We start from the raw sequence: 22024 nt of genomic DNA on the forward strand, positions 1-22024 counted from the left end.
CTCCCCAGAGGATCACACATGGAACCGTTACTATAAAGCACTTCCATAGGCAAGAGGGCGACTAGCTAATAAATTGGCAGCTACTATGAGAATGGTGGGGAAATACCCTAATAACATGTAAGGGGATTCTTAATTGCTGAGATATGTGCATTGAAAGGGCTGAAAGAAGGTGTAAATCACACCCGTTTGGACTCCTCTGGAAGCTCACATTTTCTGCCCTTGGCCCAGTTCATGCACAGGTAAATCAAGTGTAAGGGACAGTGTTGTATCCTCCAGGAGGGTATTAGATTATTATTTATATTGCACTAACACCTAGGACAGGTGTCACTCATTACTGGTGTCTCCCATCTGGTGGTGGGATGCAGTCTGCGTGCGCCCTGCTTATCAGAGCAGCGGAAATCCAGACAGGGAGCAACCTGATTCTCTCCCAGCGGAGCTAAGGGGAAGTCTTTCCTTGGCCAAACCAGTAGGAGCTGCACCAAGCTTGTCTCACATGCAAGACCCTCTTTGCAAGTCTTGCGGTGATGGCCAGCCACCTCCATCACCCACCAATGGAGCTGCCTCGGCATACAGGGGAAAGAATCGCCCCTTTAAAGCAGACCGCCAGATAGCACAGAGATGACTGATGTGTAGCTTCACTGGAAGAGTCAGGCAAGAGTTAGAGAAGTTGCTGAAAATCCACTCTGCCTCTGCATGCAAGAAGCCGGAGGGATCCAGCGTGTGACATTTCTGGGCCACTCTATAAGTGGTTCACAACACAACATGCTATTTGCAATTCATGAACAGTCGTTTTATTTATTAAAAAACAGAAGCAAACCCAACCTAATAAAAACAAGCACTTTGCAGCCTTCTCCAGTCACGGAGGGAAGTAGATCTGGGGAAATAGTGGATTTTTCAGTTCACTGTCAAAGCTATACAAAAAAATTGTTTTGGGTCAAACTGAAAATGAGATTTTTCAGCATTTTTGGTGAATTGAAGAGCTGGAAAAAAATAATGTGGGTTTGATTCAGTTTTGTGAAAATGAAACCAAACAAAACGTTTTGTTTCTATTCTGACAATTTTAAATGGTTTTTGACTATTTTAATAACATGGAAAGATGTTTTGAAAGGAAAAGAATGGAAAAATCAAAATGTTCCATTTCAAAAGTGCCAGACTTTGTTTCAGAAATCTTTTTTTCCCCACAAACAAATTTGGCAAAACTGACATGAATTCACAAAATATTTTGGTGTCACTGAACCAGCATGTTTCGCTGAACATTTTTTCCCCTGGCACCACTGGGAAGGAACAAGTTCTGGGAGTGCTTCCCTGTCTATGTTTTAACCCACCTATCCTGTAAGTCTAGGGTCAGGCCTTTCATTCCACTCCACAACCCACACCCCTTTCCCCCATCAGCCTTAAGCAGTGACAGAAAACAAAACCAACATATTAAACCAAAATGTGATGGCACAAGAGGTAAGCTGTTCTACAGGTAACAAGTAGCTTAACGAAACTGAAGGCAACAAGTTAACTTTTATGGGCTAATTTTCACACCTGGGCACCCAAATACCCATTTCAGGCACTCAAGCGTTAATTGCATGGAGTACTGGCTTGGCTCATCCCCAGCTCCGACACAGGGGGATGTACAAAATTATTATTCTAATATTACAAAGGGGAAACAGACACAATTATGCCCATAAACTCATATGGAGACACTGTCAGAGCTAGAAATAGATCCCAGCCCTGTACGGGAGCCACAACACTCAAGCTTAAATACCTCTATCAATTTCCCTTTGACTCTTCCTTCCCAGCTAAATTTCCCTGGTTTGACATCCTTAAAAAATATCCTGTGCCTGGAAATAGCTTTGCAATAGAATGTACATGGGTGATTCTAACACACCTTCGCTCTTCTGTTACCAGCGGGAACCTACAGTGCTGTGGATTGCAGCTCCAAACCATCAGATACAGAGTCACTCTACTTACAACACACAGGCTCTGAAGGAAGGGGAGGCAGAGCAAATATTTCTATTGAACAGGAGTTTCTACCTTTCCCTCACAGACTCCGCCGGACCATCTGCGCAAATGAAGATGGACTGCGACCATGGCAAGTCATCCAAACCCCAGGGTGTCAAAGTGAGCAAATCAGTTTCCACCATTTGCTCTTCCTCGAGTAATGCCAACTGCCACCCCATCCAAGGCCCTGCGAGACGAGCTCAGGGTAGGAACCACAGTGAAAAACTGGCCCCATCCCCAGATATCATGTCAGCCGCTTCTAGAAAGAGTCAAATGTCAGACTTCTATAATGGCAATGTGGCCCGGGGGTGCCCCTCTGATGCTTCAGAGGAGCTCCACCAAAGGGTTGCCAAGGAGAGCCAGCAGAATGGGGAGACCACTCCGAAGGAAACCATGGCAACAAAGAGAATAGCCAATGCCCCCAAGGATTCCCCCATCAAGCGTACTTTCCTGTTTGGGGCAAACAAAATTGACAATGGCAGCAAAGTGACCCTGAAGAAATCTACCATCCATAAGCCGCCTGAGAAGGGTTGTTCTCCGCTAGCTGTTTACAGAGAAGGGATGGCTGGCCTGAGAGGAGAGAGGCAGGCATGGTCCAGCGTGACCCAGAGAAAGAAAAGGCGAGATCTTTTCCCAGACTCAAAGGTTTTCAGCCACATAGATGCTCATGTTCTGCGTGTGAGCGAGCAGGTAGGTATTGTAAGCACAAGCTTCCTCCAAAGTCTATATAGATAGATATTGTTAATGAGAAACCAGCCTTTTAAAGCTTTGGCTAATGATGAGCCTGCTTTTTGCCTTATGAGTTGAGACAAAAATCACAGCGAGAGGCTGCTGTTGGCATGAACAAATGGCTTTCCTCTCCAGCAAAATTAAAAGACGAGCCAAGGCCAAGGTGTGTAAACGCCCTTATTGCTAGCAGGTTCTTTTACTGAGGCAGCTACATAAATTGCATTGAATTGGTGAAGTATGCACAAGTATGAGCTTTGGTTAGTAGAGACAAGTAGAATTGAAATTGTAAGCGAAGATTACACAAAGAGGAGAATAAATATAACCCCCTGAATCATACATCTGTACAGATAAACACCACCCCACCCCCCAACTCAATATACTTACAGCCATGCACATATTTACAACTTTATGGTGGTCATCGGAGACAAAGATGAAAAAAATAGCAAATGGACATCACCGCAAGAGAGCTTGTTCGTATTCGCCGTTCAATTGTCCCTGGTGTCCCAACTAGGGGTTGGTCTGACCATCTTTTTCATATACATTTTCCTTATATCCCTCCCACATCTAGGATAATATTTGATTTAGGTCTCAGCCGTCTGCCCATGTTTAGTATTGCGGGGGACCGTAATCAGGGGTAGGACTGCTAACGTAAGCTATTTGCGTCACTTCATTTCCAATAGTTTTGATACGTGAATGTGTCTTCTCTGTGGTTACATGTACCAAAATAAATCAATCCCCTAGAAGTGTTATTTCAAGCTTAAGATGCCCTTTCGTCATTTACTTGTTTAATCACAAGATGCATATTGTCAACTCTTATAACCCTAGGTCACGCAATTCAGGCTAGCTATCTAGGCCTCATGCTTTGCAAAGCCTTTAACAAATCTTTTTACATTTGCTTTCCATGTTAAAATGTGTTAAAATAGTAAAATTAGTAGAGCTGTAATTTAATATGCATTAACACTGGCTATAATTTAACTGTGCACCCTAAAATCAGGTCAGTGTTACAGGTCAACAGGTGCCCAACCTGAGACACCTTAGAAGGGCCTATAAACCAGAAAACACAGAGTACTCTAAAAACCAGGTCCCTTTTAAGGTGTCAGGTGAGGCACCCAAAGCCAGCCACATCTGGAAATCTTGGTCCCAGTTGACCTGAGCCAAGAAGAGTCTCCATTAGAGACGTGTAGTCAGGCTCATACTGTATTTCGTAGCTCATGCCATGACTTAAGTCTGGGCCAGAGCTTAAGAAAATCCTATGTGATAAAATAAGGAAGGAAAAAGTTGTGCTTAGGTAGCTGGGGCTTGAGAGTCAGTGTCTGTCTCATCCAGGAAAGAGAGAACGAGAAAAAAAGAGAGAGAGCGCGCCAGAGACAACCACAGGGTCTGTCTGTGTCTAGCAGCTGTAATAAAGAATTCCTTTTCTACCCGATACACCCGAGCCCTGCTCATTCTCAACCATGAAGCATTCTACGGGGTCCTCTTTCCAGGCCAACCACGGGACAGACAACCAGAAGCCAAACAAACACTAAACTGGGTATAAGATTCAAGCCAGCTCCCTGGCACAGCTCACCACATGAGGTTTAGAGAATGGTGCTCTAGAAGGTTTAAAGTTTAACTGCAGTTGCGCATTGATACATGTTTGACTGTGTAAGAGGTCCAGGGACTGGCATACAAACAAATTAAAATTATGCTCTATTACCTACACTAAACACTACCAGGTTAGCCTCAAGACCCCATAATGTGTCAAAGATCCAACAGTCTAATTGACGACCTTTTGTTACTTACTCACCAAAGGTTAAGTAGAGAGAAGGAAAAAGTTCAATTATTTACTCGGCGCTGAAAGTAATTGCTCTCCCTGTTCTGAAGAAATCTGTCATTCATACCCAGCTGCAGGCTAACATCGCTTGGGATTTGGAGGCAATTAATTTTGTCTCCATGCAAGCTTGGCTTCAGGACCATGGAGATTACCTCGTATGCTAAAACAGAGCTTGGGAAAGGTGGAGGCAACAGTAAAAAAAACACTAAAGGCACCCCTGGGAACAGAGTTATATAAACCACCCACCTGCTTATTTATAATATGGAATGCACTGCAATCTGGTGCACTTTGTCATTTTCTCCTTTCCGGAATTATTATTGTGAATGCTGACAATAGTACATTGCAGCTGTGCGTGGGTCCAGTGCGTTCTGCGTGTGTGGATCACAACTGTTCAATGGCACAGGTCTTCCCTGGGGTCAGGAACTGCCTCCACCTCTCCCCACATGCCAGCCTAGCTGACAGCTCCCCAGAACGAGCTTCTCTCCGCAAGAGACCCAACAGGGACCCCTTGAACTTAAAACTCAAAGCCAAATCAGGGAGCTGGGGGCAGCACCGTTAACCTCGGCAGGGCTATTTACACACATAAGGGTTTCTTCTGTGACTAAGGGTTTGTGGGGGGTTGGGAGGAGGGAACTCAGTCACTCAATCCAGAGTGGTCAAATGGAGCCACTGGCCCTGGTTACCTAGCACCTAGAAACTGTGGCCCAGATTCTCAGCTGAGCCCAGTATCCACAGGCATGATCAGGAGCAGGGACTGCCTAGGAACTGCTTGCAGGTGCCCATTTCTGGGATCTGTTCCTAGCCAGGTCCGGCCCAAGTATAGTTGAGAGCAACCTTGGGGCTGCTCCATGCCATTTGGTGACTCACTTCTGCTGTGTGAATTCCCAGACAGCAAGTTCTAGCCATATTTTGACCCTTTCACACCATGGGAGGATGCAAAGGGACCAGTACCTACAGGCGAGTCTGGCCCTACCGTGAGCACCATACAAAATGACAGATAGACAGACATTAATGTATCTCGTGATATACATTCAAGTTGCTCCCATAAAATCCTGTCCTCGCCAGATAAAATCAAAGCCAGCTTTGCCATCAGTCCAGACCATTGTTCAGCTGATTACTGACGAGGCCCGAAGCAAGCTGGAGACAGTGCGAGCAATATGGCTGTGGCTGTGTCACAATATCTGTGAGTACGTTTTTCATTCAGCTTGACTCATAGCAGGGTGATTTGTCTAGATTGAGGAGGATGGTCATTAGGAACTAATCTAGGGTTTGGGAGCCCCAGGCTTGATTCCCCTGCTTCATCAGAAAATTTGCTAGTGGTACCCCAATTTACACCAGCTGAGGATCTGTCCAAGGTTTTACCAATTCTTTCATTTGGGGAGTTGCCAACGCCTCTGGATAATGGTTGTGGTTTCATTTCCTCCTCTTAGGCTATGATGTGGATGGCTTCTTAGGGTTATCTCAGAAGATCCATACCCCAGAACAGGTCCTGCAGACTGGAAGAGGCGTGTGCTCCGGTTATGCCCATTTATGCCAAGAAATGTGCAGGTATAAATTAACCTTGGTCTTACCTTCCCACCAACACTGTGAGAATGGCTGGCACTCCTGGGCAAAATGTGTTACGTGTTTATTTCCATGCTACGTTGCAACCATTCACAGGGTGCCCTGCTCTCTCCTGGAGACTTGACTTTTGTTCTTTCTTGTTTCTGTCACTCTCTTATTCCAAAATAAAAGCCATTCTGTCTGAATGAACCATGACTTAGGCAAAGAACAAAAAAAGAATTGGGAAGGACATTGCTGATCTTCACAGCCAGCAAGCTCCACTAAGGGGCTATTAAAGCAATGGAGGTGCCCTGAGCTCAAGAGCAAGAACATGACCATAAACATCCTGAAAAGGAGATTATAGAAGTCTGAGCTATCACGTCATCTGAGTGGCCAGCAGTTAATTATGTGCCAGCTCTGAGAGGTTTCCAGCCTAATTTGTGTTTTCCTACCATGAATGTTTCCATCCTTACAGGGAGGCAGGTTTGAGCTGCGTTGAAGTGTCGGGCTATGGAAGAGGTACCGGATACCAACAAGGGCAAAAATGCCAACAAAAGAAATCCAACCACATGTGGAACGCAGTTCAGCTGGAAGGGCAGTGGTACCTGCTGGATGCATGCTGGGGAGCAGGCACTGTGGATGCGGAGAAGAGATTGTTTATACCCAGGTGAGACACCGACCCCTCCACAACCTCTCGTTTCTCATTTCCAAACATAAAGAAATCCACTTTTTTCTGATGTGACTAAATTAGCCGTTCTCAGTCTCTCTGTACTGTGACTCCATGCTACAACAGAAAAAAGGTCCAGGGTCCTCACCCTCCTTCTCATCTAGTCCTCAAGAAAGAGCTGATAACTGCAAATCCCTGAAACCTGAACACAGACCCCACCCCCCAGGATCACCAGGCCCCCATGGTTGAGACCCCATGGCCTAGAACATTGGAGAGACACTTTAATAAATGTAAATCAGTAACTCCAATTCAGCAGCCACCCAGGCCCATTCTATGGCGATCTATGGGTTACAGCAGGAAATTGGGAATCAGTTTTTCTGGATGCTATCCCTGCCTCACCTTGCCCACATAACTTCCCACACCATTCTGCAAAGAGAATCATGAACTAGATACCATGGCATTCCAAACAATGGACATTTTGCAACTGATCTGAACGGAAGGAGAATCAAACCCTAAATGGGGACAGTCTGGGATGGCATATAGATGTGGATTCATTTTGGAATCCATCTCTAAGCCGCTAAAGTAGATGAACCCAGTTTCCTCCTTCCACCCACAAATAGCTCTCCTAAAACAGATGTTGCATGCATGGATTTGCACCCCATGGTTAGAGTGCCTCATGGACCTAAATACTTAGAGATTTGATCCAAGGCCTATTGAAATCAAAGGGAGTTGCCGCATTGACTTCAATGAGATTTGGATCAAGCCAGAGGTGGGAGCATGCATATTGTGTGTGTGTGTGTGTGTGTGTGTGTGTGAATATATATATTATATATATATACACACACACACACACACCACATTTTGAAACACAATATTGAGCATCTGACAGGTGAAAATCTGAAGAGTTAGCACCAAAATGCATGTTTTTATTGAAAATGCAGTTTTAAAAGTCATGTGTTTTGTAAATACAGATTTTTAAAGAATAGTCAAATACCATCTTTTCTCCCACCATTAGTTTTTGATTAAAAATGTGTCAGCATTTAAGTAATTAATCTCTGGTTCCACAGCCATTTTATTATTATGAGGGTCTAGACAGAATTACTGGAGGTTTCTCAGCCCATTCTGACTAAGTAAATAATGATTGAGTCAAAATTATTTATCAAATTTTATAACAACATTCCATTAGATGTTAGAAACTTGACTTTTTTTACTCTAATGCTACATAATGAAGGCATTGTGCCATTACTAATTGGCAATTCTTTTACTTGGAACAACTTTTTAAAAGTATCAGCTTGTTTTTGAAGAGTGGAGAGGGAAAGAATGGAATAGACAGCTATTGTGTGGGGGAACAGGCAAATAACTGCTTCCTCTGGGTCTAGTTCAAAGCTCACTGAAAGCAGCAGGCATTGGTCCAGTTAGTTAAGTCCTGATGAACCTATTCTGTATAGTGATGAGTGCCCTCAGCTCATGTTGAAGTCAATGGAAGTAGAGGGCCCTCAGCAAATCACAGGATCAGACCCTAACCTGAGCGCTAAGCCCACTTTGCTCTTTAATACTGATTCCCAATCTACTGCTGTGACTCTCAAGTCACAGTAGAATGAGTCAAGGTGGCTGAGGCATGAGTGTTATTGTTTATCTGCTTCTCCTTCTACCAAAGCATAACCAGATCCAATGGCCATCCAGCTTCAACTTCCAAATTCAAACCAGAAATCAGGGGCACATTTTTAACAGCGAGGACGATCAACCATTGGAATGACTTATAACCAAGATGAGATGTCTTACTAAAATAGCTGATCAAGCTCAACCATAAGTAGTGGGGCTTGTTGTAGGTATCACTGGATAAAATTCAATGCCCTGTATTGTGCAGGAGGTCAGAATGGATGACCATAAATGGTCTCTTCTGGCTTGGGATCTATGCATATTGCTTTCAGCACTAGGCTTCTCAATATGGGTATAATTATCCATGAAAAAATTTAGGCTGCAAGTCAGAAGAAGGTTTCTAACCATCAGAAGAGTGAGGTTCTGGAGCAACCCCCCAATAGGAGGAATGTGAGCAAGAAATCTAAGTGGTTTAAGATGGAGCATGGTAAATTTATGAATGAGATCATGTGAAGGGGTTGCCTGCATAGGAGGGAACTGGACTCAGTGGCCCAGGAGGTCCCTTCCAATCCCATATTCTTAGTACTAGAAAGATACAGACAAAACTTGTGTTGGGAGAGCAGCAACACAAATGACTCAACACAAATGACCAGAAGAACTGGTTTGTTGAGGAAAAATTAAATGGAACAAAAACACACAGAGCGTGGTTGAGTGACAACAATTCATCATCATCATGTTCCTATTATGCCTCTGGCGTTTAGGCAGTGATGTTCCTCCACTCCTGCCTGTTTCTGGCAATCTTTCAATGGTTCCCCAGTTGTGCCTCAGGTTTTTCAGCTCGGCTTCCACAGCTCTTTGCCATGTTGTTTTTGAGCAGCCTCGTTTTCCCTTGCCTTCAGGTGTCCATCTTGTTACTACTCTGGTGATGGAACCAGTTTCCATCCGAAGCACATGACCGATCCATCTCCAGCACTTCCTGGCAGTTACAGTGCTTGGATCCCCTCGGCTGCGCTGTGTCAATAGATCTTGGTTTGAGATTGTTCTGGGCCAAAAGATACGGAGGGTTTTTCTGAGGCAGGTTATATGGAATGAAGACAGTTTGGAAATGTCATACTCTCTCATTCCCCAGCATTCTGTACTATCAAGTAATGTTGAAAGTACGCAGCTCTGATAAATCTTGAGTTTGGTTTTGGTGTTGTTTTTGATGATTTCCAGACTGTATTTAAGCTCTTGAAGGTGTTCCTGGCTTTACTGATTTTGTTCCAGATGTCTTGGCTTGTCCCACCATCCTGGCTACGTTGGAGTGCACCAGTACTCTATCTGTACTGGTGATGGTGAGGCAATATTAAAGATCATGATATCTGTTTTATTGTGTTTGATTTTCGGTCCAATTTGCTGGTTGAATGCATTCAGTCGAGTTGTTTTTTCTTTTCAATTAAGCAGGAGGATTAAGATAGCTGCTTCAATACTCGAAGGGTGATAAAACCCTAAACGGAGAGGAATTGTTTAGGGTAGTTCAAGGAGGTAAGGGAAAAATGTTCCAGACAGTGAGATCTTATAGACTATGGAAGAAAATATCATAGCCCCCACCCGCCCAGTCCCTACTGTACTGTCCCAGGGAACTGAATGAGATGACTTCATGAGCCCACAGGTGACTCTCACATGGATGATTCCATGGTATTATACTTAGCCAAGGTAAAATAAAGATTTTATTAGACCTGCAAAGATTTTTCAGAGTTAACATACCAGATGGGTGTGAAAGGCAATCTGCAGCTGAGGCCAAAGGTCTCAAATTCTAGTGGGGCCTCTGGAGAGAGCTTCTGGAAGAAATGGGTTCAGAATGATGAAGAGATGAAAGGCCAAAGCCCTGGATTCTGAATTTAAGCCCAGGAAGCAGCATGATCCTGCACACGTTCCAAATGACATTACATGTCTGTGCGCTAAACCTGAGGCTGCATTCACCCCTTGTTTAAGCAGATCCAACTCTGCTCAAGTCCATAGTGCTGTATCCTCGGACTTCAGTGCTGAAGGAGAGGTCTGGGATATGAATGCTTGCAGTGTCCTCATGTTGTGGCCTGGTTTGATGACTTCTTCTTTCTTGCAGGTACGATGACTTCTTCTTTCTACCCGACCCTGAGGATTTCATTGAGACCCACTGGCCTGATGAGCCAGAATGGCAGCTTGTGCAGCCGCATGTCTCGCTGGAAGACTTTGAACAGAGAGTTTTTAAAACGTCGGAGTTTTTCAAACTGCAGCTGTCCCTTCTCTCTCCAAATCGCTCCCTTCTCAAAACAGGTAAATGCAAAGCAAGGACCTCCATTTACAGCCATTGACTCCTGGATCCTGATTATAAGGTGATAGCTTTTTGCAGATAGCGGCCCCAATTCAGGAACGGGGCCCAAGCTTGTCCTTAACTTTAAGCACATGCATACGTCACACTGAAGCCAATGAGTCTTAAGCAAGCGCTTAAGTGTTTTCTGAATCAGAAGCATTGTGAGGTACAGTGACTGGAGAACTTGGAGTGAAGATTCCTGAACTGTACTTAACCTGGGCATGTCATTTAAGCCCTTCTGTGCCTCAGTTTCCCCATCTCTAAAGTAGGTACAATACTACTTCCCTATCTCACAGTACAAATACATTCTACTTAACTGTTTGTAGATAGCTGTGAGATCTCTGAAACATCATTTCAGTGTTCACAAAGCACTCTGCTATAGGCAGCAGCGTAACAAAAAAGTGGGACAGGAGTTTTCTTTCTTCTAACATTGCTGGTGCAGCGAGATTACAATATAAAGCATGACTGAAACATTCCTGTCCTATTTCTAGAGGAAGAAGGGTTTTTGCCCAATCAGTGGTAGTTTTATAGCTTTCTGGGTCAGATACAATATGACCTTTACCTGCCTGAGAATCCTTTGTGTAGCTAGTTAGCTTTTCCAATGGCCATCGTCCTTGGCAGTCAGTCAGGTTTTTCTGCCATTTAGTTTATCAGCAGGGAAGGCTTCTAGGGAAAAGTAATCTTAGAAATTACTACAGGGCTTAAGAAACTGTTCTGAAGAATCAGTGGATTGCTAACAAAACACAGCGTAAAGCTTTTGATCAAGAGGAGTCATTTACCCAGAAATCCAAGTCACGCCATATTTCAGGAGGTCTGGGCTTTGCTGATAGTGTTGAATCAAAGATGGAAGATATAGCCCTCCTCCCCCTGGCCCCCACAGCACTTTACAAGTAATGAAGCCCCACAACATCCCTGTGGGGTAAGCATTTGTTACAACTCCCCATAAGTGTTTGGCCAAGGCCAAACAGCCAGTCAGTGGCAAAGATGGGACCAGAACCCAGAATTTTTGCATTTCAGTCTCCTGCTCAAACCACCAGACAGGCTCCCTTCCCTACTTGAGTGATGTATTGTTCAAATACAAAATTAACCTATGCATAGATATGTATTATACGTATGCATACAGAACCCAAGCATGAGTTATCCATTCTTTTCATTGTAAGCATTTACATAATTACATAATTTCATAAACATGCGCTAACTCATCTGACTAACAGTTGGGTTCAGTTCAATTCTGCCACCTCTACTCATGTTAAGTAATTCATTACCATGCAACCAGGCCTAGCATTCATAGGAATAAGCAGAATCCAGCTTTCTGAGACACTTTGAAGATGTCCTTGTGTTAATACAAATCGATGTGTACAGTGGACTACCAAGTTAACTCTAGTTAAGGTTTATATAAAGTCAGGAAGAAAAGCATGGTTACAAAACTCTCCCAGGTATTTCACCATGCGGCATATAATTTACAGAGCTAGTCAAAATTTCTCTACTAAAACATTTTCCTGCTGAAAAATGGAGTTTCACAGAAAAAGTTTCTCACAGGAAAACATTGTTTTTGATTAAATGTTGTAAGTTTTCACTGGGGAAATGTCAAAACAAAAGGAAAGGAAACAGTTATTTTATATAAAAATTGAAAATTTTGTTTGGTTTGGTTTGGTTTGGTTTTTGAAAAAAATATTTTCAAACTGGAAAATTGCAACTTTTTGATTTTTCCTTTCTCCCAACTTTACCACCACTGAATGCAACAGAATGAAGGAGGTTAAGTAAAAATCCCCAGGGAAAGAAAACTATTTCCTTTTCTTGTCATCCCCTGCCCTTTTCCCACTCTAACTTTTGAAAAGGTCTTCATTGTTTAAAAAGCTAGAAAAATTAAATGCTAACTTTGCTAATCGGCAAAGTTTCAAAAGTTGAGTGCATTGTTAAAGGTCGCAGAGTGGCAGAATTTCATTTTTCCCTTTTCTGCTTTCTAACTTCTCCAAAGTTAGATAAGTTTGGAAAAATTAGAGTGGAAAATGAAGAATGAAAATGTGTGTGCGCGCGCGGGGCGGGGGAGGGAGATGGGATGGAGGAGAGCTCCTAAATATCATTCTATTGGCTTCAGTGAGAGAAAAGGAAGAGAAGAGAGGAAAAGTAAAAATGTCAAAATTCTGTTAGCATTCAAAACTTTGAGCTGAAATCAAAACATTTTGAAGTAGAAACTTCTTTTTTATTTCACATTTTTCCCATTAAACATCAGAACATTTGAAACGTGTTTTTTATAAGGATACAAATGGGGTGAGTGACCAACTCTAGTAATATAAGTACTAAAATTATGCTCAGCAACCAGCCCTGCATCATGAATACGTTTAAAAGCCAAATTGTGAGGCACACCTTAAAGAGGTCTCCATTTTATGCATGTGCAAAGTTATAAGTATAAAAAAATGGAGGTTAGTGTCTGAAAATTTATTCTTAAGAATCTAAAACAATGTCAGTGCAAAAGCGTGTGAGGTGTCTACTACAAAAGCCGCCCATTTCTCCCTATTAGTTTCAACATCCATGACCAATATTGTCACATGTCACTATTAGTTTGCCTCCATATTTGGGTACCCAGCTTGAGATACCTTGAAGGGACTTGACACTCAGAAAATACTGAGCATCCACCCTTTACATATCATGTCCTTTTAATTCCTAGTGTTATTTTGCACCAGGAGTAACAGAACAGAATTTGGCCCTGTGAATTAAACCTTTTCCTGTACTAAGTCAGTTAAGTGGCAGATGCCTTAGATACAATAGCAGAGAAAGAATTTTTTTAAACAACATTTTGAGAAATTAAAAACATGCCTGCATTTTATGGGGGGTGTTTTCCTGAGCAATGCAACACACACACTGAATATCTGTAGTGTTACCCTAGGTTTTGCTGAACCCAAATCTCTTGGTAACTTTACTCTTTGTGAGTAGGGTTGCCACCTGTCTAATCGCACAAACCCAAATATGCTTGCCCTGGCCCCTACCCCACCCCTGCTCACTCCAGCCCCTCTCCCTCCATCACTCGCTCTCCCTCCAATCTCACTCGCTTTCACCAAGTTGGGGCAAAGGGTTGGAGCCAAGGGGTTCAGAATATGGGAGAGGGCGCCGGGCTGAGCCTGGGGTGCAGGCTCCAGGAGGGAGTTTGGGTGTGGGACGGGGCTCAGGGTTGGGGCAGATGGCTCGGGGTATGGGCTCCGGGAGGGAATTTGGATGTGGGAGAGGGTTCTGACCTGGGGCAGGAGGGTTGGGGTGTGGGCTCCAGGAATGAGTTTGGGTGCGGGAGCGGGCTTAGGGTTGGGACGGGGGTTGGGGTGCAGGAGGCGGCTCAGGGCTGTGGCAGGGGGTTGGGGGGTGGGAGGGGTGTAGGCTCCGGCCGAGCGGTGCTTATCTCAGGCAGCTCCTGGAAGCAGCAGCATGTCCGGTAGCAGCTCCTCGGCTCACGGGTGGTCAGGTGGCTCTTCACCTTGCCCCTGCCTGCAAGCACCGCCCCTGCAGCTCCCATTGACCACGGTTCCCCGTTCCCAGCCAGTGAGAGCTGTGGAGTCAGCGCCTAGGGCGGGGCAGCACACAGAGCCCCTCTGGCTGTGCCTCCTCCTAGGAGCTGCTGCCAGACATGTCACTTCTTCCAGGAGTGGCACAGAGCCAGGGCAGGTAGAGAGCCTGCCTTAGCCCTGCTATGCCACCTCACTTTTAGGGGCCTAAAATCTCCCGGATTGGCTTCAGTAGCCTCCGGGAGATCAAGCCCTAGTCTGAGAGACTCACGGCCAATCCGGGAGCGCTGGCAACCTTATTTGTGAGGTGGTGGCAGGAAATAAATCAATTGGGACATGGCCCGTCTGGCCGATAGTTGATGCAAGCAGGCAAACAAAAGTGCATTCACTCAAAGCTTCTGCTTTATTTAGTCTCCAGCACTTACACACGTCGCAACAGGTTAGTAGAGCACCCCGCATTAACCCCAAGGATTTGAGGAGGTCTCAGGTGGATGTCTGTAGACTTCCAATGGTCAGCTTTCCGTCTGCAGGGAAACTTGAGAGGTGTCCAAGAAACGGCCAAGGTTTTCCAAGTGTTCATGTGTCCACCAACCTCGGTTCTCTTCCTCCGTTAATACCCCAATTGCTAGTATTACATAGGTTAGTCATCAGAAAAACTGCTGAGCAGAAACTAAGTTAAGTGTGGAGTTTTCCAGCCTGCCAGGCAGAGAATTTTCCGTCAGTTAATCAGCTGTATTTCACATAGCAATAGTTACTGTTGGCTGACTTTCTATCTTGCACTACTGTATTCTTCAGCAAAAAGCTCGAGTCAGGAGGGTACAGGATCATGTTTACATCTCATGGTCACTCACTTCCCTCTCTCTGTGTTAGTTTTGCTAAAGTTACACAAATGGCCTAACTGCTTTCAGCAATGAGTATAACAACTGGTATTCCAGCTGCGGGCAGTGGTCTAGGCTTGTTCCTAGGCTCTGGCCTATCAAAAGAATTCCCCCCTCCTATGGTAGGATAGGGAGTTAAACTACATATATGCAGAAACCGCATTGGAACTCATCTGTGGTTTCACTTGCCTTCTCCTATATAAAGGAATCTTCCGAACACCAATGGAATAAATTCAGTATTCCCCAGATATGTTCAAATGTATCCTTTAATTATCTTTTAGAGTTTCCCTCCCAAAGCAGAATGTGTTGTTCTCTATCTCTCACCATCTTTGGCTTAGTTGAATACAATGTTCTTTTCTTTTTGTCTGTTTAAAGATCCTAATATGATTCAGCCAGCCAGGGCAGCAGCTTAGGAAACTGACGCTGGCCAAATTTAATAACAAGCAAAACTGCAGTTAATAAATTCTGTCATCAGTAAGGTCTCCGATGGAGACTTGCCAGAGGATTATTGTTTGTACTTACTGCATGAGCCAAGTCACAACTTTAACAAATCAAGGCAAAAAAACAAAAAACAAAAGCCAGCCACTTCACACTTTTCACATGTATGTTGAGTAGTTGTGACAAATACCAGAACTCAGGATTTGCACTAAAAATTTCCATTAATTATCTTGATAACAAAAAGCTTCCTTTCATATGAAAAGCTTCTGAATCAAGGACAGATCTCCAACACTATGTTATATTTATATTGTTTGAATGCTTTGAACATCAACAATTTCTTACTTATGTTTCACTAACTTAAAAGCTGTAGTAAATTCTGATGGCAGCTGTATTTAACAGTGGGTTGAATAATCTTTGTATACCCGGGACCACATTCAGCAAAGCACTGCAGCATCTGCTTAACTTTATTCACATGCTTAAATCCCTTTGAGACCAATGGAACACAAGCATGTGTTTCAGCACCTGGCTGTATAGCACTTTGGTAGCCTTCAGGAGTTAAAGGACTTTATAGCCTTGATTCTCTACAGCCTTTCATCTTGTCTCATAATTTACACCTATGCAGAGAAGGGGGTGCAAAATGCGATTAAACCAGGATGTTAGTGTTTAACTGCACAGGGGTAAATAACTGCTGATGGAGTGAAGTGACTTGCCAGTTGCTGGAAGGACTCTGAGAAGTATGTTATGTCAGCAAATTCAAATGATTGCAGCTTGAATTAACTTATGGAACCCGCAAACTTCTAAGCATCAGGGACATCTGGACCCCATCATCCCACACTTCCAAACCCAGAAAATGGATCCTCTTATCCTACAGCCATGGCCAAAGTGTTAAATGCTTTAATTGTTTTAGTTTTCACCAAAAAGGTTAGCCACGATCAGATAACTTACATCAATGTAAATGGAGTAAGCTCTGAGTTTGAATTAGAGAAAGAACATGCTAGGAATTACTTAGACAAGTTAGATATCTTGAAGTCAGCTGGGTCTGACAAAATACATTTTAGAATAGTTAAGAAATGCTCTGAAGAGATCTCTGAGCTATTAGTTTTAAGAACTCATGGAGGATGGGAGAAATCCCAGAGGACTGGGAAAGGGCAAACAGAGTGCCAGCCCATAAAAAGAGAATAAGGACAACTCAGGGAATTATATAATCATAGACTCATAGATGTTAAGGTCAGAAGGGACCATTATGATCATTTAGTCTGACCTCCTGCACAATGCAGGCCACAGAATCTCACCCACCCACTCCTGTAACAAACCTGTGTCTGAGTCATTGAAATCCTCAAGTCATGGTTTAAAGACTTTCAATGATCGTAACTGGCAAAATGATCTGAAATAAATAGGATGAAATTCAATAAGCACAAATGCAAGGCATTACACTAAGGAAGGAATAATCAACAGAACAAATACAGAATGGGAAATGACCGGCTAGAAAGGAGTGCTGTTGTAGCCATGTTGGGCCTAAGATATTAGAGAGACAAGGTGGGTGAGATAATATATTTTATTGGACCGACTTCTCTTGGTGAAAGACAAGCTTTCATGCTTACACAGAGCTCTTCTTCTGGTCTGGGAACTGTACTCAGAGTGTCACAGCTAAACATAAGGAGGAACAGATTGTTTAGCGTAACTAGTTAACATGTATTCTAAGGGACCATTCAAGGTGATATGGCCCATTAACAACCCTGCAGTCATGGAGCAAAAAAAGGCGGTTAATGGGTTACTGATTGTGATAATAAAGACACGAGATTTATCGCTAAAGCCCATGATAATTTTAATGTCTAGCAAAATTATGAATTTAAATTCCCAGGCTCATCCTTTGAAAGGATTGGGCAGGTTTCCTTTGAGAATGAGGACTGAGAGGTCAGATATGGAGTGATCACTTTGTGGCAAGTGTTTGCCCACAGGTGATGTGGCCTTTTTTGTTTTTGTTTATCATTTTTCTGTGAGAGTTCATTTGAGCACACAATGATTGACCAGTTTCACCCACACAGTTGTTATTGTGGCATTTACTGCACTGGATAAGGTACACCGTTGTTGTGATAAACATGTGTAGGATCCAGGGGTCTTGACAGATGTGTTGTTGTGGGGTGGCATTCATCATCATAGCAGTGGAGATACGTTTGCAGGTTTTGCATCCATAGTTCTGGCAGGGTCTGGTGCTATTTTGAATTGGTGCATTCTAGTCTGTGGGGAGCTTGCTTCTGATGATGAGTTTGGTGAGATTGGGGGGTTGTTTGAAGACTGGAAGAGAGGGAATGGGAAAGAGTTCTTTCAGGATGTGGTCCCCATTGAGTATTGCTTATAATTGTTTCATCATACACCACCATGTGTGTTCCAGTTGGAGGTGATAAGTAACAACTAGGGGTGTACGGTTGGGTTTTTTTTTCTTGTACTGAAAAAAGTTTCACTCTGGATATTGGGTGGCCTATTGCATGATCCAATCTACTTCTCGGATCCAGTAACCACCCCAAACACACCGAGAAATCTGTTATCTACAGCCAGGCCCTTAGACACCACAGAACATAGACTCAGACTCAGACTTTAAGGTCAGAAGGGACCATTATGATCATCTAGTCTGACCTTCTGCACAATGCAAGCCACAGAATCTCATCCATCCACTTCAATAACAAACCCCTAACCTATGTCTGAGTTATTGAAGTCATCAAATTGTGGTTTGAAGACCTCAAGCTGCAGAGAATCCTCCAGCAAGTGACCCGTACCCCACGCTGCAGAGGAAGGTGAAAAACCTCCAGAGCCTCTGCCAATCTGCCCTGGAGGAAGATTCCTTTCCGACCCCAAATATGGCAATCAGCTAAACCCTGAGCATGTGGGCAAGACTCACCAGCCAGCACCCATGAAAGCATTCTCTATAGTAACTCAGATCCCACCCCATCTAACACCCCATCACAGACCATTGGGCATACTTACTTGCTGATAATCAAAGATCAATTGCTAAATTAATTGCCAAAATTAGGCTATCCCACCATACCATCCCCTCCATAAACTTATCAAGCTTAGTCTTAAAGCCAGATATGTCTTTTGCCCCCACTACTCCCCTTGGAAGGCTGTTCCAGAACTTCCCTCCTCTACTGGTTAGAAACCTTAGTCTAATTTCAAGTCTAAACTTCCTAGTGTCCAGTTTATACCCATTTGTTCATGCTCCTTAACAGACTTAAAACCACCTTCACCAAACATGGACACTCCACCAGAAAAGTAGATCGCATCATGCAACAGGCAGGATGTTCTTAGTGGTCTAGTCTAGTGCATCAGGCAGGCCCAGTGTTTCCACAGAAAACTGAGGCTACCCATGGGCATATGTAAATCCACCTAAAGATTAAAAATGCCAGTAGCTGGGAATACTCTATACCTACCCTTCCCCCCCACAACCAAAAGGAACATTCACACACAACTTTGCCGCTTAACCCTGTTCCTGTGTTCAAGGAAAGTATCCAAGATGTTTCAAGCACCTCACAGATATCCCAGCTGCCTGGGTAGCTATAATTGTATGTTTGTATTGCAGTAGTGCCTTGGAGCCCCAGCATGGACCAGTATTCCATGGTGCGAGGTGCTGTACAAACACAAACACACACACACAATCCATCCTCCTGAAGATCTTTCTCGCATTAATAACGTTTTCTTTCAAAAGATATTCTGCGTCTGCCTTAAAATACAAGATATGCACACGTATCCATGTCAAAAGAAAGTTAAAAAGCCAAACAAAAAAGACTCAGACAAGGAAAAGTAAGGAACATAGAGGTGTAAATCTAACAAGCCTGCACAACTCCTCTGTGCTGTGCAGCTGAACTCTAAGCTGTATAATCAGAACAAACCTTACGCAGGTCATTCATTAGGTATGGTCTGTGAAACCCCTGCATTTCCCCCCAGCTAGTTGAGAGCTGCCTCCCAAACAACAGCACACCGGATTTTTCTACATAAGGTGACTCCTCCGCTCCAAAAAAAGGTGGGGGGACTTGTCTGATGACAGTCTGGCTGACTGCTGTAGGATTTTCTCCGGGCTGTGCTGAATTCTCTGAGCTTCCCAGCTGCTATGATAGCAGCACGTCAGATCTTCACCTCCGATTCCTGCAACCAGTGGGAGAGCTACTGTAAAAGTAATGCTCTGGATGGGACACGGGGTTTGTCACGTAACTCTAATAAATTCAGGGAACTGCTCTCATCAACAATGGGCACTCAGGAAAGCAACCTAATAATAATGCTAAAAGCACTTTCCATGTGTAGACCTTGAAGTGCTTTACAAGGGAGAGGGGATTTCGTCCCTCCCATCTAACTGGTGTGGAAACAGGGGACTAAGAGGAGAAGTGACTCACCTCTGGCCACTCAGCAAGGGCTGGGTGTAGAACCCAGATTTCCTGACTCCCAGTCCAGTGGTATATATCCAGACTGCTTCCTATTTTGTCTGCGAACCTGGATTTTACTGATGTTACTAAAGAGAGAGGCTTTGGGCTGAGAATTAAGTTTACTAGGATGCTCACACTGAACTGTGATCTTAAGTGTTTCACCCCTTCCCCTTCCTACAGAACACGGGGAAACAACGGTGTCTCTGAGGAGTACACATCCAGCAGAATTTAGCTACCATCTCTCCAAGCTCTGTGGTGACGTTAGCCAAGAAGTATTAGGCACGACTCACGGGATGCTGACGGTGTCTGAGAAGAGCATGACTCTCAAAGTTTTCCCCCCTACTGAGGGCTTGTTTGAGCTGATGGTCTTTGCACGCCCGTCGGACGCTCAGAACCCCTATAGCTGGGTGTGTTCCTATCAGATCAAGTGCCTGCAGTCCCATAAGAAAGAACTGCCTGAAAACCCTTTTCATTTCTGGGGCCTCCATCCGAAGGGGAAAGACTTTGGGATCGAGGAGTGCAACTGCGGAGAGGACCTGATTGTTGTTGAAACAGGAACTTTGCTATTGACGCTACAGACATCTAGACCCTTGCTGGCCACATACCAGCTGGTGAATAAAGATCTAGACACCTCCCTGAGCACGAAGTGCCTGGCCTCTCAAGCAGAGGAGGAGAAGCTGAGTTGCCACGTGCTGTGTCCTTTTCTAGGTTACTACAGGCTCTCGGTGTTTGTGAAAGATTTAGGAGGTGACCTGTTCAAAAACGCAGCCAACTTCCTCATTCGTTGCTCTGGTCCCATCAACCAGAACGAGCTCTTCCCCTCTGGCCTCAGCATGCACTGTGGGACAGGGATCAGCACCGGCTGTAGGGGCTTTTCTAACCCCAGCCACCCTGCCCCCATCATCAACACCAACCAGGGTAAGTGCAACATCACGTTCCACACCCGGGCGGACACCGAAGTGGCCGCCATCCTGAGTAAGGACAAAGTCACCAACACCAAGTACCCCATGGAGAGATATGTCCTGCTCACCCATCTGGGAAACAAAGTCAGCATCTGTATCCTGCTTCCTGAATCAGGCCTCTACAAAGTAGGGATCTTCAGCAGGAACCAGGACCACAAGGACTTTGCTCACGTCTGCGACTACGTTGTCCGCTGCTTTTCTGAGCCACGGTGGCTTCCGTTCCCCCGAGTGTACAGCACATGGAGGAGAGGCTGCATCCTGCTACAGCCCAGGACAGGAGTGCTCCAGGAGCGAAGCTGGATCAGGTTCAGAGTCAAGTTGCCAAAAGCCTACAGAGCTCTCGTGGTCGGGCAATCCAGGACTGAACTGCAGCCAACTCGCAGCAAGATCTGGGAGGGGGAGGTGTACACCGGGCTCGCCGGGACTATGCTCAAGCTGGCAGTGAAGTTCAATCAGCATTCCACCAGCATGGATGTCATCCTGTTGTTCGACGTGGAAGGCAGCTCCCCCAGTTCAGAGGGGTCTTCAGGGTAAATGATCCAGAGATACAGGGAAGCTGGAAATGATCAGGAGAGTGATGGAAGCAAGCAAGCAGCTCTCAAAATTGAGGGGCTCTGATAAGAGATACAGAAATAAGTCCAAAATACCTGCACATCAGGTGGATTTGCAGAATTGTACATTGCACATCACTTCCCACAAGATATCCTTAGATGCTTAGAGATGATGCAGCAATTTAATTAGAACCAGAACACTGAAGACTCTTAATAGTCTACATGTGTCGGGGGAAACCTTTGTTTGATGCCTCTCCAGGAAGATTGTTTTACTGCTTATTACCAGATTGAATAATTGTTCAGCATGTTTTATTTGACATTTCTTCAAGATCTTGGGAATTAACAGGGTTTTCTTCCTCTTAAGAGCAAAACAAAAACAAACAACAAACTACAACAAAACCTGGACCCAAAAGCATCAGGTGGTAGCAATATTTTTAAACATAAATATGTATAAAGGAAGTTAATCATTTCCTGATGGGGTCTATACTATCAAGGGAGAATGTTTGTCATTTTTTAACTGCTGCTTTAAAATTTCTTCCAGGATCTGAAGGATAGAGTCTACCAGTCCTTCACTAGCCAGCATGACGTGTAAGTGTTCTGTACATGTGTGTGTGCTGA

The 22024-nt window shown here is 44.2% G+C and overlaps 1 protein-coding gene across 1 annotated transcript; it reads left to right on the forward strand.

The window, feature by feature from the left end:
- The first annotated feature begins 1916 nt into the window (after positions 1-1916).
- Positions 1917-21389, forward strand: LOC127047421 (kyphoscoliosis peptidase-like). The gene is made up of 6 exons (XM_050945527.1): positions 1917-2679; positions 5597-5714; positions 5962-6079; positions 6549-6740; positions 10444-10634; positions 20074-21389. Exons 1-6 carry the CDS (start codon positions 2059-2061, stop codon positions 21387-21389), a joined length of 2556 nt encoding a protein of 851 aa, XP_050801484.1. The 5' UTR covers positions 1917-2058.
- The last annotated feature ends 635 nt before the right edge of the window (positions 21390-22024 follow it).

The sequence above is a fragment of the Gopherus flavomarginatus genome, chromosome 3 (assembly GCF_025201925.1).
Source record: "Gopherus flavomarginatus isolate rGopFla2 chromosome 3, rGopFla2.mat.asm, whole genome shotgun sequence".
Lineage (NCBI taxonomy): Eukaryota > Metazoa > Chordata > Testudines > Testudinidae > Gopherus > Gopherus flavomarginatus.